The sequence below is a fragment of the Pan troglodytes genome, chromosome 19 (assembly GCF_028858775.2).
Source record: "Pan troglodytes isolate AG18354 chromosome 19, NHGRI_mPanTro3-v2.0_pri, whole genome shotgun sequence".
Classification (NCBI taxonomy): Eukaryota; Metazoa; Chordata; class Mammalia; order Primates; family Hominidae; genus Pan; species Pan troglodytes.
In genome coordinates, this window is record NC_072417.2 from 75662856 (window position 1) to 75677764 (window position 14909).

At 39.9% G+C, this 14909-nt stretch overlaps 1 protein-coding gene across 48 annotated transcripts in view; it reads left to right on the plus strand.

Annotated features, from left to right (window-relative positions):
• Nucleotides 1-14909, plus strand: part of TLK2 (tousled like kinase 2) — a 142719-nt gene that overhangs the window by 73819 nt on the left and 53991 nt on the right. For 44 of the 48 annotated variants that reach the window (XR_010153064.1, XR_010153065.1, XR_010153062.1 and 41 more), the window contains 2 exons: nucleotides 7672-7767; nucleotides 9043-9135. The exons of the other annotated variants lie outside the window; for them this stretch is intronic. Coding sequence is in view for 40 of the 44 variants with exons in the window: in XM_054670566.2 (XP_054526541.1) it covers nucleotides 7672-7767; nucleotides 9043-9135 (189 nt within the window). In the remaining 4 variants the exon portion in view is untranslated. The remainder of the gene's footprint in view (nucleotides 1-7671; nucleotides 7768-9042; nucleotides 9136-14909) is intronic. 48 annotated transcript variants of the gene reach the window in all.

The window sequence follows — 14909 nt, forward strand, 5'->3', positions numbered from 1 at the left end:
CCAACTTTGTTGGGTTTCAAGATTGTATTGGCTGTTTGGGATCTGTTGCATTTCCCTGTGATTTTTAAGATCATCCTTTCAGTTTCTATAAATAAACCAGATAGGATTTGGTAGCAATTGTGTTGAATCTGTAGATCAATTTGAGAAGTATTGCCTTTTTAACAGTATTAAGTCTTTCAATCCATGAACACAAAATATCTATTTAGGACCCTTTGATTTCTTTCAACAATGTTTTGCAACTTGCAATATATAGTCCTATATTTCTTTTGTTAAAATTATTCCTAAGTATTTATTCTTTTTACGCTATTGCAAATGGAATAGTTTTCTTAGTTTTATTTTCAGATTGCTCATTGCTAGAGTATAGAAATACAATTGATTTTTGTATGTTGATCTATCATGATGGAGTCTTGCTCTTTCGCCTAGGCTGGAGTGCAGTGGTGCGATCTCAGCTCACTGCAACCTCCGCCTCCGGGGTTCAAGCGATTCTCCTGCCTCAGCCTCCCGAGTAGCTGGGATTATAGGTGCCTGCCACTACACCCAACTAATTTTTTTGTATTTTTAGTAGAGATGGTTTCACCATGTTGACCAGGCTGGTCTCGAACTCCTGATCTTGTGATTCACTCACCTCAGCTTCCTAAAGTGCTGGGATTGTTTTAAAGGTTTAAGCAAGTTTTAAAACGTTAATTGTAAAGAAAATTCTATGTGTAAACATATTAGCTAAAGTTAAAAAGGTATCATCCAGTTTTTCTGGGGCATCCTTGTCTTTCTTGTTCATGATTTTTAAGGGAAAATATGAGGTCTTTAAAAATAAATATTACATTAGCCAGGCATGGTGGTGTGCACCTGTAATCCCAGTTATTTGGGAGGCTGAGGCAGGGGAATTGCTTGAACCCAGGAGACGGAGGTTGCAGTGAGCTGAGATTGTGCCATTGCGCTCCAGCCTGGATGACAGAGCGAGAGACTGTCTCAAAAAAAAGAGAAAAAGTATCATGTTTACTGTATGTTTTTCAGAGGTGGTCATTTTTTAGGTTAAGAAAGTTCCTCTCTTTTGTTGTTGTTGTTGTTGTTGTTGTTGTTTAAAGACAGGGTCTCATTTTGTCACCCAGGCTGTTGGAGTGCAGTGGCCTAATTGTGGCTCACTACAGCCTCAACTGCTTGGGCTCAAGCCATCCTCCCACCTCAGCCTCCCCAAATAGCTGGGACTACAGGTGTGTGCCACCACGCCCGGCTGATTTTTTGTTTGTTTGTTTGTTTGTTGAGCGAAGTCTTCCTTTGCCACTGAGGCTGGAGTGCAGTGGCATGGATGTCAGTTCAGTGCAACCTCTGCTTCCCAGATTCAAGCAATTCTCCTGCCTCAGCCTTCTGAGTAGCTAGGATTACAGGCTCACACCACTGTGCCTGGCTAATTTTTGTATCTTTAGTAGAGACAGAGTTTCACCATGTTGGCCAGGCTGGTCTTGAACTCCTGACCTCAAGTGATCTGCCCGCCTTGGCCTCCCAAAATGCTGGGATTACAGTCATGAGCCACCACACCATGTCCTGATTTCTTTTGTAGAGACAGGGTTTTGCTATGTTGGCCAGGCTGGTCTGGAACTCCTGAGCTCAAGCTATCAGCTTGCCTTGGCCTCCCAAAGTACTGCGATTATAGGTGTGAGCCACTGCACCCGGCTGAGAAAGTTCCCTATTCTGAGTTTGTTGATTGTTTTTTTTTTGTTTTTTTTTTTTTTTACATAATGAAAAGGGTTTTTTATTTCAGAGAAATTTTGTTTTACTGTTTCTTTGATTATTTCATTTCCTCTGTTCTTTTCTCTAGAAAGCCATTAGATAGTTTCAGGCTCTCTGTGCTATTCATGTTTCTTTTCTTTTGTGCTCCATTTAACCTTTTGTTTTATCTTCTGGGAGATTTTCTTATTTTCTTTTTCTTTCTTTTTTTTTTTTTTTTGAGACTGACTCTCACCATGTCACCCAGGCTGGAGTGCGGTGGCGTGATCTTGGCTCACTGCAACCTCTGCCACCCAGGTTCAAGCGATTCTTCTGCCTCAGCCTCCCAAGTAACTGGGACTATAGGCACATACCACCACACCCAGCTAATTTTTAAAAATATTTTTAGTAGAGACGGGGTTTCACCATGTTGGCCAGGCTGGTCTCGAACTCCTGACCTCAGGTGATCCACCTGTCTCGGCCTCCCAAAGTGCTGGGATTACAGGCGTGAGACACCGCACCCGGCCTCTTCTGGGAGATTTTCTTGACATTGTCTTTTAGGTTACTGGCTGTGTATTCAGCTGTGTCCATTTTGATATTTAACCCACCTATTAAATTTTTAAACTTTGATAATCTTATTTTGTCAATTTGATTATTCATGTTCTTTACTTTTTTAATTTTTGTAGCTACAGTATCCTTTTGATCCTCTCTGAACCTATTTTATTTTTTTCATCTTAAGAACCTTTAATACAGTTATCTAAATGCAGAGTTTCAGTTTATGAAATGAACCAAAGCAGTGTGTCATTTCATACTATAAACTATTGAAAATCAAGTGCTAAACTGATACTTTACTTTTAAAGTTGTTTATTGAATTATCTTTTAACTCTTATGATTAGGTATTGTTTTTTCGTCTTGGATTTTTCCTTTTGTGCTGTTGGGGTTGTCTTGAAAATGTATTTAGCTTAGTGGAATGAGGGATTAGAGTGATTAATATAGGTGTTGGCATGGATTTTTTTTTTCTTTTTGGTAACATAGTGTCTTTGTTTTCCAGTTTTGCGTTTCTAGATTTTAACACAGGACCAGGCACAGAGGGTCACATTTAATGTTGAATGAATGATCAGTTACAGCATTTTTTTCTCTAACGGATCTGAGCATTGTCACATGAGATCCCTATATTGTGTAGTACCTTTTACCTTTTGAAAACATTGTTTTCATTTTCATGAGGATTTTCTGCTTCCCAACTGAGGAATTTCCTAACTGCCTACGTCCTCAGTTAACTTTTGCATTTTTACTTATCAATGAGCTATTTATATGTGTATTTTTACAGAAAGCTTTAATTTGGAAACATCTAACACCCTTAGTTTGCTGGAAGACAACTTAGAGTCAGAAATAAGCATATTTAAACCCATATACCATATATCAAGAAATCTGTAAAGGGCCTTTAGATCCCTCTTCTATGGGATCTGGCAACACAGAGCCATTCCTACAACTCCCAAAAGCAGATCTCTATCCAGCACAGACAGACCCGGGTAGGCTGATGATCAATAACCAATGGAGGGGTGTATTTGCTGCATAGGAATAAATGGTAACCTTAGATAGTCTATGATTCCCCTTTGTCTTCTCTATTTCTCTGTTGGTATCTGATTGTTTGTATTATATTCAGAACTTGCGTTATGGGTAATTAAAGTCCTTTGGAACGTGCTTTAAGTTTTTGAGGCTTTTCTTTACCCTTCTAGTGTATTGGAGCAGAAATGCTTATACTGCAGCATGGTGTTAAGGAAAGTGTGCACACTGTTTTTTGTTTACGGTATTCCACGGAAGTTAAGTGCACACACTTTGAACTTCCTAACTGCCTACTTCCTCAGTTTACTTTTGCATTTTACTTATCATTGGGCCATATATATATATGTGTGTCTTTTTTATTTTTATTTTTTTTTTGAGCTGGAGTCTCACTCTGTCACCCAGGCTGGAGTGCAGTGGTACGATCTCGACTCACTGCATCCTCTGCCTCCCAGGTTCAAGCGATTCTCCTGCCTCAGCCTCCCAAGTAGCTGGGACTACAGGCACGCACCACCACACCTGGCTAATTTTTTATATTTTTAGTAGAGACGAGGTTTCACCATATTGGCCAGGCTGGTCTTCAACTCCTGACCTCATGATCTGCCTGTCTTGGCCTCCCAAAGTGACAGGATTACAGGCATGAGCCACTGCACCTGGCCCTATGTGAACTTTAATTTAGAAATATCTCACTACATCACTTTCTAACACCCTCAGTTTGCTGGAAGAAAACTTAGAATCAGATATAAGCATATTTAAACCAATATACCATATATCTAGAAATCTGTAGAAGTGTCTTTTAATCATTTGATTCTTTTTTTTATTTTTTATTTTTTGAGACAGAGTCTTGATGTGTCGCCCAGGCTGGAGTGCGGTGGCATGATCTCGGCTCACTGCAACCTCCACCTCCTGGTTTAAAGCAGTTCTCCTGCCTCAGCCTCCTGAGTAGCTGGGATTATAGGTACCCGCCCCCACGCCCAGATTATTTTTTTTGTATGTTTAGTAGAGACGGGGTTTCACCATGTTGGCCAGGCTGGTCTTGAACTCCTGACCTCATGATCCACCCACCTCAGCCTCCCAAAGTGCTGGGATTACAGGTGTGAGCCACTGCACCCAGTCTAATCATTTGATTCTTATTGGCTCTTATTATAAATATAGTTCAGACAGTCATTTGTATAGAAACACATTGTAGGGCCGGGCGCGGTGGCTCACACCTGTAATCCCAGCACTTTGGGAGGCTGAGGTGGGGGGATCATGAGGTCAGGAGATCGAGACCATCCTGGCTAACCTGGTGAAAACACCGTCTGTACTAAAAAAAAAAATACAAAAAATTAGCCCGGAGTGGTGGCGGGTGCCTGTAGTCCCAGCTACTCAGGAGGCTGAGTCAGGAGAACGACGTGAACCTGGGAGGCAGAGCTTGCAGTGAGCCGAGATCGTGCCACTACACTCCAGCCTAAGCGACAGAGCAAGACTCCATCTCAAAAAAAAAAATAAATAAATAAATAAATAAATAAATAAAAATAAAAAAATAGAAACACATTGTAAAAGGAGAGGATTGTAAAAGCAATCAAATGATAACTGAAGGAAATCTTCAGTTATACAAATGCTTGTATCCTAGTGCATTATAATACTTGAGGTTCATAATGATGACCCTTAATTAGTAAGGAAAGATTGGATTTGCTGCATCCTAGAGTAGAGAACATATTTAGTTATTTGGAATTATATAGACTTGGTGCTCCGCCTGCGAGACCCCCACCGCAAGACGGAGTCTTGCTCTGTTACCCAGGCTAGAGTGCAGTGGTGTGATCTCAGCTCATCGCAACCTCCACCTCCCGGGCTCAAGCAATTCTCATGCCCCAGCCTCCTGAGTAACTGGGATTACAGGCGCCCACCACCACGCCTGGCTAATTTTTTTTGTTTTGTATTGTTTTTTTTTTTTTTAGTAGAGATGAGATTTCACCATGTTGGCCAGGCTGGTCTTCAACTTCTGACCTTAGCTGATCCACCTGCCTCAGCCTCCCAAAGTGCTGGGATTATACGCCTGAGCCACCGCACCCAGCCTCAAATCATAAACTTTTTTTTTGTTTTTTGAGACGAAGTCTCACTCTGTTGCCCAGGCTGGAGTGAAGTGACACAATCTTGGCTCACTGCAAGCTCCGCCTCCCAGGTTCAAGCGATTCTCCTGCCTCAGCCTCCCCAGTAGCCGGGATTACAGGTGTGCGCCACTGCGCCTGGCTAATTTTTTGTATTTCCAGTAGAGATGGGGTTTCACCATGTTGGCCAGGCTGGTCTTGAATTCCTGACCTCAGGTCATCCACCCACCTCGGCCTCCCAAAGTGCTGGGATTACAGACATGAGCCACTGTGCTCAGCCTCAAATCATAAACTTTTTAAAGGTTTATCCCTGACCCTCTAAATTAGGTTATGTGCCTTGTTATATGCTCTTTTAGCACTTATCCTAATTGTGATTGTGTATTTATTATATGATTGTTTATTCAACAGTTTCTTTCAACAAATATTTACCAAGTGTTTAGTAAATCTTGTTTTGGATTGTAAGCTTCATTAAGGCAGAGTAAGGACTGGGTCTGTGGTTTCTCTTACCATGTGCACCTAGCACCTAGCACAGTGCTTAGACATAGGGAGTACTTAATAAATAGTCATTGAATGGATACATTAAAATGGCGTTAATAATGCTGCCTATCTGATGAGGCTGTTGTGAGCCTTCAATGAAATCGTGTGTAGGAAGTGCTAGTTTGCTCACAGGCTGGTGGTAACAGTCTACTGTGGTCATTGAGAGCAGTTATTGTGGACACAACCCCCAGTTCTGGTCACCCCACCCACTAGCTCTGTGAACTCACATAGGTACTTAATATCTCTGATTTTTATTTTATTTATCTGTAAAATGGAACTAATAATTACAACCACCTTATAGGACAGAGTCTTGCTCTGTCACCCAGGCTGGAGTGCAGTGGTGTGATCTCATCTCACTGCAACCTCCGCCTCCCAGGCTCAAGCAATTCTCCTGCCTCAGCCTCCTGAGTAACTGGGATTACAGGTGTGCACCACCGTGCCTAGCTAATTTTTGTATTTTTAGTAAGATAGGGTTTTGCCATGTTGGCCAGGCTGGTCTCGAGCTTCTGGCCTCAAGTGATCCACCTGATTCAGCCTCCCAAAGTGCTAGGATTACAGGTGAGCCACCTGACCCAGTCTCCTTATAGGATTTTGTAAGAATTAACCTGTGACGATAACAGTGAAACATTTAGGTTACAGTAACTTGTTCAATAGTTGGTGGTTATACCATTGTTAATATGTTAATGAGTAAGAACAGTAATCAAAAGAATATGTAGAAAGTATCAGAAGAAATTCACATGTGGAAATGCTGTATTCTCTGATGAGATAGTAGTACTGTATTTTTACCATTCCATGATTCTCAGAATATTGAATATTTTCTACTTATGTCTGTGATGGGTCATACTTTGTTAGCTGCAGTTTTACCTTGTTTTAAAAAGTACTATTAGGCTAGGTGTGGTGGCTCACGCCTGTAATCCCAGCACTTTGGGAGGCCAAGGCGGGCGGATCATGAGGTCAGGAGATCAAGACCATCCTGGCTAACACAGTGAAACCCTGTCTCCACTAAACATACAAAAAATTAGCTAGGCATGGTGGCGGGTGCCTGTAGTCCCAGCTACTTGGGAGGCTGAGGCAGGAGAATGGCATGAAACCGGGAGGCAGAGCTTGCAGTGAGCCCAGATCGTGCTACTGTACTCCAGCCTGGGTGACAGAGCAAGACTACATCTCAAAAAAAAAAAAAAAAAAAAAGTATTATTGAGAATATAATATAATTAACCTGAATAGGTTAATAACCTGAATAGGTTAATTATATTGTGGAACCTAAACTGTATAAATTTAAAATGCCTTAGAATGCCCAGTCAGCAAGTGACAGTATTAGAAATCAACCTGGATTTTAGACCGCTGTGTGTTCATGGATAATGTTTGTGTGTTTAGGAGACTATTCTGAATAGTGGTTCACAGTCCTTTACATGCATCCCCTGTGCATTGGATGCTTCACTAGCCTTTTCTGACTAAAGCATATGAAAATACAAGTGAAAAAGGCAAGTTATTACAGGAATAACTTTTCATTTTCTCTAATTTTCATATTTTAAAAATTCATTTGTAAGCATTTGATACTTTAAACCTGTTTACAGGAACTTGGTATAAACCACCATGTCCAGCCCTTTGTCTCATATTTGAATTGTTTTACTTTCTTCTTGGCCACGTGGCCCTGACTTCTCACTTTCATAAGAAGGGGTTTGTATTGTGGAGATACAAATTATGGAGTTGTTTGCATTAATACAAGTGTTTGTGGAAAAAGATGCCAAACTTTCCTGTGATTGGTAATGCACCTTTATTGTAGGCTCAGCAAAACAGTCCCTCATCTACGGGATCTGGCAACACAGAGCATTCCTGCAGCTCCCAAAAACAGATCTCCATCCAGCACAGACAGACCCAGGTAGGTTGGTGATCGATAATCAATTGAGGGGCATACCTGCTGTGTAGGAATAAGGGCTAACCTGTGTAGTCTGTCATTCTTCTCTGACTTCTCTGTATTTCTCTGACCACCTCATTATTTGTGTGTATTATATTCAGAACTTGCATTATGGGTATTTAAAGTCCTTTGGAAGGTGCTTTAACTTTTTGAGGCTTTTCTTTACTCTTCCGGTGTATTGTAGCAGAAATGCTTATGCTAAAGCATGGTGTTAAGGAAAGTGCACACCTTTTTTTTTTTTTTTTTTTCTCCCCCCTACAGTATTCCACAGAAGAAAAGTACCTACGCTTTGAAGGCCTCTAAGTTCAGATTCTGGCCTGGGCCTCAGTTTTTCTTAGTACAAATCATGTGTGAAAATATGGTTGATTCTCATGATCTCAGACAGTGTATACAAAATGTTTATTAGTAGTGTACTTGTAGTAGGCTTTCAATAAATGTTAATTCCCTAATTTATGAAAGTAGTTAATGTATTCCTTTTCCTGCTTACTTATTTATACCTGGCTAAACTTCTCTGAGATGTGAGATACCAACATGGTTTACTCCTTAAATTGTGTTCAGAAAAACTCTTTAATTTAGGTAGTGTTCTGAACATTTGAGGATTGTATCTGCAAAGGATGGTGGCTATAGCTTCCATTTTGTAGTTTTGAGTATACTGGGTTTTCTTGAAGACTCTTTTGATACTATATATATTACCTTCAAGACAGGATCGTTGGCAATCTAGGAGAATTTCTTAAATCTCAAGAGGTATACAACTCCCTGGAGCACATTCGAATTTTATCTAAATCACCAGCTCTTGTACAGTTCAGTTAGATAGTTGAGCACTCAGGTAGCTTCTTCTCTTCCCTTCTGATTGCTCTCTGTTTCCACCAGATGGCGCATTTGTTCCTTAGAGAGTTGTGTGTCAAGTCTCCTGTGAGATCCTTTTCTATTCAAAGTTAGTTTCATTTCTGGAGTAACGTGTTTCTACATTGTTCAGTGCACAGTAGTGAGAATTCATACATTTGATTCCAGAATTAACATGTGTTTGAAGTGTAGGTGTAGTGGGACATAAGGAACCCAGCAGAGGACTTGAAGAATGAGATGAGACAAGCAGATTTCATTTCTTAAGCCATGTGATTCTAGGCCATTTGTGTGAGCAAGTGCTTTTTCCCACCCCCCCGAGAAAGGTAATGAGAAGAGTGTGATGACATATAACATGTTGAGACTAATCCTAAATTTGTTTTACCTTTGTCTCTGTAGTCCGACCTCACAATAGAAAAAATATCTGCACTAGAAAACAGTAAGAATTCTGACTTAGAGAAGAAGGAGGGAAGAATAGATGACTTATTAAGAGTAAGTATTAAAATGTGGTAAGAGATTTTATAGCAAGCACCATTTGTTATATATATTTGGATTATGTACATATCATAGAAGTAATTACTATAGCCAAATAACAATGAAATAATAAACATTTGGGTATTTTTCTTTAATTGAGGGAATCTGAGTAGGAACCAGGTTCCTGCATTCTAAACACTACCTTTAAATTGGAAATCTTATACTGTAGTGTTTTAATGATTGAATTTATATTGGAGAAATAGATATGTGGAGTGTTATATTTCATCTAGAACTGTGGGAATAAGTATAAAGTGTTGTTTTCCCATTCCAGAGAAGTTATTTTAATATTGTTGAATTTTATAAGCTATTTCAAAGGACTTATTAGCCCATTTTGCTTTTTGTACCTTTTATAACCTACTCACTCAAACTTTTTTGTGCTTACAAAAGAAACCTTTAAAATGCTTCATCTGGAATTAAATAGATACCACTAGAAAATATCAATATATTTTGAATATGCAATTTGGCATGACTGACTCATAGTTTTTAAAGAGTAAAAAGGGCCGGACATGGTGGTTCACACCTGTAATCCCAGCACTTTGGGAGGCCAAGGCAGGTGGATCACTTGAGGTCAGGAGTTTGGGACCACCCTGGCCAACATGGTAAAAAGAAACCCTGTCTCTACTAAAAAAATATAAAACATTATCCTGGTGTGGTGGCAAGCGGCTGTAGTCCAGCTACTTGGGAGGCTGAGACAGGAGAATTGCTTGAGCCTGGGAGGTGGAGGTTGCAGTGAGCCGAGATTGTGCCACTGCATTCCAGCCTGGGCGACAGAGTGATACTTTGTCTCAAGAAAAAAATAAGAAAGTAAAAAGGACCGGGCATGGTGGCCCATACCTGCCACTTTGGGAGGCTGAGGCAGGAGGATTGCTTGAGATCAGGAGTTTGAGACCAGCATGCATGACACAGCAAGACCCCATTTCTATAAAAGAATACAAAATTTGCCAGGCATGGTGGTGTGTCTGTGGTCCCAGCTACTGGGAGCCTGAGGTGGGAAGATGCTTGAGCCCAGGACCTCTAGGCTACAGTGAGCCAAGTTCACGCTGCTGTGCTCCAGCATGGACAACAGAGCAAGACCCTGCCTCAAAAAAAAAAAAAAAAAAAAATTATACATGCTCTTTACAAAATACAGAAAAATGTGTCACTCATAATTCCATTAATTGGGATTAAACATTTGGTACATTTTTTTTTCAGTAATTTTGAGCTGTTTGAAGTAGATATGTGTGTGTATATATATATACATATATATACACACACACACACAAATGAATATATACATAAATGTTACTGATTTATGAATAACATTGGCTAGCATTTTTCTCTTAGTGATTTAGAAGGTATAGGTTTAATCCTTATTTGTGCTAATGTGGTAGTTAATCTGACTCTTTAGGGTCCTGAAACCTCCAGGGCTACTGTGACACTGCAAGGTGGGGATCGGCAGCCTTGCCTTTGTCAGTCTTTCTTACTAGGCTTTGGGTACAATTTTGTTTGAATATATGTTTAATAATACAGATTATAACAGTCACTGTACTCATGATGATCTGACTTCCAAAATTGTTTTACTTGTATTATATTTCTGTACTTAATGAAAACATAGGGTAAAATAGTGTATTTTGACTCCTTTTTATATAAAACCTGGAATTCAGCACATAGCTAAACTAAGTCTGGCCTTTATTAGTAAAGTCTGGTGTGTTTATATTATTATTAATTTTTTTTTTTTTTTGAGACAGAGTCTTGCTCTGTCACCCAGGCTGAAGTGCAGTGGCGTGATCTCAGCTCACTGCAACCTCCGCCTCCCGGGGTCAAGCAATTCTCCCACCTCAGCCTCCTGAGTAGCTGGGATTACAGGCGCCCGCCACCACGCCCAGCTAATTTTTGTATAGTAGAGACGGGGTTTCACCATGTTGGTCAGGCTGGTCTCGAACCCCTGACCTTGTGATCCACCCACCTCGGCCTCCCAAAGTGCTGGGATTACAGGCGTGAGCCACCGCGCCTGGCTATTATTATTAATTTTATATATTTATTTTGAGACAGGATCTCACTCTGTCACCCAGGCTGGAGTGCGGTGGCTCAGTCTTGCAAGCTGTGCGCTCCCCAGTCCCCGCCTGATGTGATCCTCCCACCTTGGCCTCCCAAGTAGTTGGGACTATAGGCATGTGCCACTACATTTGGCTGCTTATATTATTAATTAATTAATTAATTTTTTGAGACAGAGTCTCACTTTGTCACCCAGGTTCAAGTGATTCTCCTGCCTCTGCCTCCCAAGTAGCTGGGATTACAGGCATGCCCCACAATGCCTGGCTAATTTTTGTATTTTTAATAGAGATGGGTTTTTGCCACATTGGCCACACTGGTCTCGAACTCCTGACCTGCAGTGATCAGCCTGCCTTGGTCTGCCAAAGTGCTGGGATTACAGGCGTGAGTCACTGCGCTCGGCCTATATTATTATTGTTAAATTACCATTTTTAGTGCTATATATGATACTAAGTTCTTATGTATAGAGTATAGGCAGAGGCAGCTTTATGACCAAATTTGTAGTCATTGTTAGACTTGTTTATTCAACTGATTTCAAAACTTATCAGCAGTATTTTTTTATTTATAGTTTTTGTTTTATCTGTTGATGGTGGTACATTTTTAAGTGATTATTTTTCAGCAAGGATTTGTCAGTGTTAAATTTTCTCTGCCTTGCCGACCTGAGAATTCTCTCTTTTGCCCTCCCATGGAAAGACAACACTGTGTGCAGGATTTTTGTGTCATAACCCCTTGTTCTGTTCGTTCTGCCTCTCAAATATAACACGCATTCTCTCTCTCTGTTTCTCCTTCAGTTTTTCAAGCATTTCGTATTTCAGAGAGGTTCATGACCAAAGCAGCAAACACCATAATTTGTTAAATATTACCCCAGGGTGTATCTATATGTGGGTTTATATATTTTTATTTGGAAAATGTGTGATTATGTCTAACTATGCTTTTATCCCTCTTTATATTGGTTTCTTCTTGACTCTTAGCTTGAATCTCTGATTTCTCTCCTTTATTTCTAACATGTTATGTCTCATTTTAATATGATTGCCCCTTTCTTCTGAATCTCATTAAACACTGTCTTCCATATATTTCTGGCATTTACTGCAGCTCATGTGAATTTTGATTTTATTGTTTACATTTTTATTTTTTGAGACAGTGTCTTGTTGTCGCCCAGGCTGGGTGCAGTGGCACCGTCATGGCTCACTGCAGCCTTCATCTCCCAGGCTCAAGCAGTCCTCTCACTTCAGCCTCCTGAATAGCTGGGACTACAGGCATGTGCCACTGTGCTTGGCTAATTTTTTTATTTTTTGTAGGAACAGGGTCTCACTATGTTGCCCAGGCTGGTCTTGAACTCTTGGGCTCAAGCAAACCTCCTACCTTGGCCTCCCAAAGTGCTGGGATAACATACGTGAGCCACTGTGCCAGGCCTATTATTTACATTTTAAATTTCCCTGCTTTTTTCCCTCATCTAATATACTTTCTTACCCCATCTTGTATATTCTCTAGGGTTTTTGGTTCCTATTTCCTAGATTTATCATGTCTTTTTGCATTTTATGAAATATGACAAGAAGTATTCTAAAATGTTCTTTTGATTTCTATGGGTGATCATTTTCATTGTTTTCAAGCTGATTTTCTGTATTCCTTGGACCTATTTTTGTTGTTGTTGTTTTTATTTACTGTTGTTATTTTTATTTCCTTTCCTCCATCTTTGAATGAGGAGACCCATATGTAGTCTCAGCACTGTGTTGTATTTTTCATTGTTCGGATATGTATACTTGCATGGAGTTGCTCTTATTCCTGTTTTTATTCATTTGGGTGCTGGTTGAATTGCCATTGAAGATTTATAATGAAATGGTTTGTGGATGTAAAAAGCTCCTTGCCAAATTCCAGTATCTGTCAGGGTTTTGTACAGAGAAGCTCTGCTGTACTGAGGAAGAATTGTGGGCGTGCCTTTCTCCATCATCTGACTCTTTAAGATTGAGATGACAGAGTATGAGAAAAACTTGAATCCTAACTTGGTACTGCTTTAGGAGTTTAAAAAAAATGTTTGCTTATGTTTTCTAATAAGCAATATGTTTCCTTCACTCACCACTGCCCCTTCTACTCCGTCGTCTTCAGACTGTTGCAGTCTTTATTTGTATGTAGAGCAGTACTAAAGGAGTAGATAAATAAAAAAGGAAGACACAGAGGGCAGCTGCCTTGTTTTTAGGTTGATTAGAACTTGTGCTTCTAGAAGATCTAGAGGATCGACAGGGAAAGACTACATGTCTTGTATATTCTTTCAGACATCATTCATTGAATTTTGCCATTTTAGTAAGATGTTGGGTATGGCTGCATTGGGAGCTACTAGCCAGCTGCTTTTTTTTTTTTCTTTTTTTTATTAAAAAAAAAGGACACAGTGTCTTGCTCTGTCTCCCAGGCTGGAGTGCTGTGATGCAATCACAGCTCACTGCAGCCTCGACCTCCCAGGCTCAAGCAATCCTCAGCCTCCCGAACAGCTGGCATCAGAGGCGCATGCCACCACACATGGCTAATTTTCAAAATTTTATAGAGACTAACTTTTTGCCATGTTGCCGAGGCTGGTCTTGAACTCCTGGGCTTAATTGATGCTCCTGCCTCGGCCTCCCAGAGTGCTGGGATTATAGGCATGAGCCACGCGCACCAGCTGCCAGCTGCCAGCTGTTACTTTAAACATGAACTCCTCAAAGACATTAGTGTCAGAAGCCACAAAAACTTAGAATTCTTAAAATTTTAAATAACTGCCAAGAGGTTGATTGATTTCATACATTTGATTATAGATTTCAAGGGAACACTCACCTTATGAGTAGACTGGGTTTTCCATATACATTAAATGATCTTTGCTTCGTAGATTCTTTACTATGAATTTGGTAATCACACTTACCCAAATGTAGTTACACTCTGCCTTTGATAATATGGTTCTGTACAAAAACTAACAGGAAGAAATTATGCTGATGGGGAGAGGAGAAACATTTGGAGACAGAAGCTGTTTCTCATGGGTTACTTTGAAAATGATGCTATATTATACAAAAGAAAAAATGATAAAAATTTTTAATGAAGCTACAAGGTCTCAAAAATTGAGTATCGTGTGATATCTTCTGTTTGTGCCTTTTAGTATTTTAGGAACACATAACAGGTTTTTCTTTTTCATAATTTAAGTGAGTTTTTATGAGGTAACATTATTTGCTAGAAGAGCTGAGATCTTTTTTTTTTTTTTTTTTTTAACACAAAAGGAATAAATTCAGGACTTGCAAGTCAAATTCGTCCTTGGGTTAGTGGTTCTTTCCTTCTCTGTTATTGCAGGAGGCTTTAAGTTTTTAGTCCACACTGTAGGCTTCTGACCACAGCTAAATTAGCTGTATATTTACATTCTGGCATTCTTGAACCAGGACCTTGTTTGTTTGTTCTGTCTTTTGTGGGCATGGGCGTGCCTGGCTTCTCTGGTGAGGAACATTTATACAAATTTATCTTTCTTAAATACGACTAGAAAAAGAACAAAGCAAACATAAAATTCAGTAGTTTTTTTCTATGTGCTTAATCACTCTTTGTATTTTAAACATTCATTGTAGTTTAATTTTTTTTTTTTTTTTTTTTTTTTTTTTTTTGAGATGAAGTCTTACTCTGTCACCTAGGCTGGAGTGCAGTGGTGTGATCTTGGCTCACTGCAATCTTCGCCTTTGAGTTCAAGCGATTCTCCC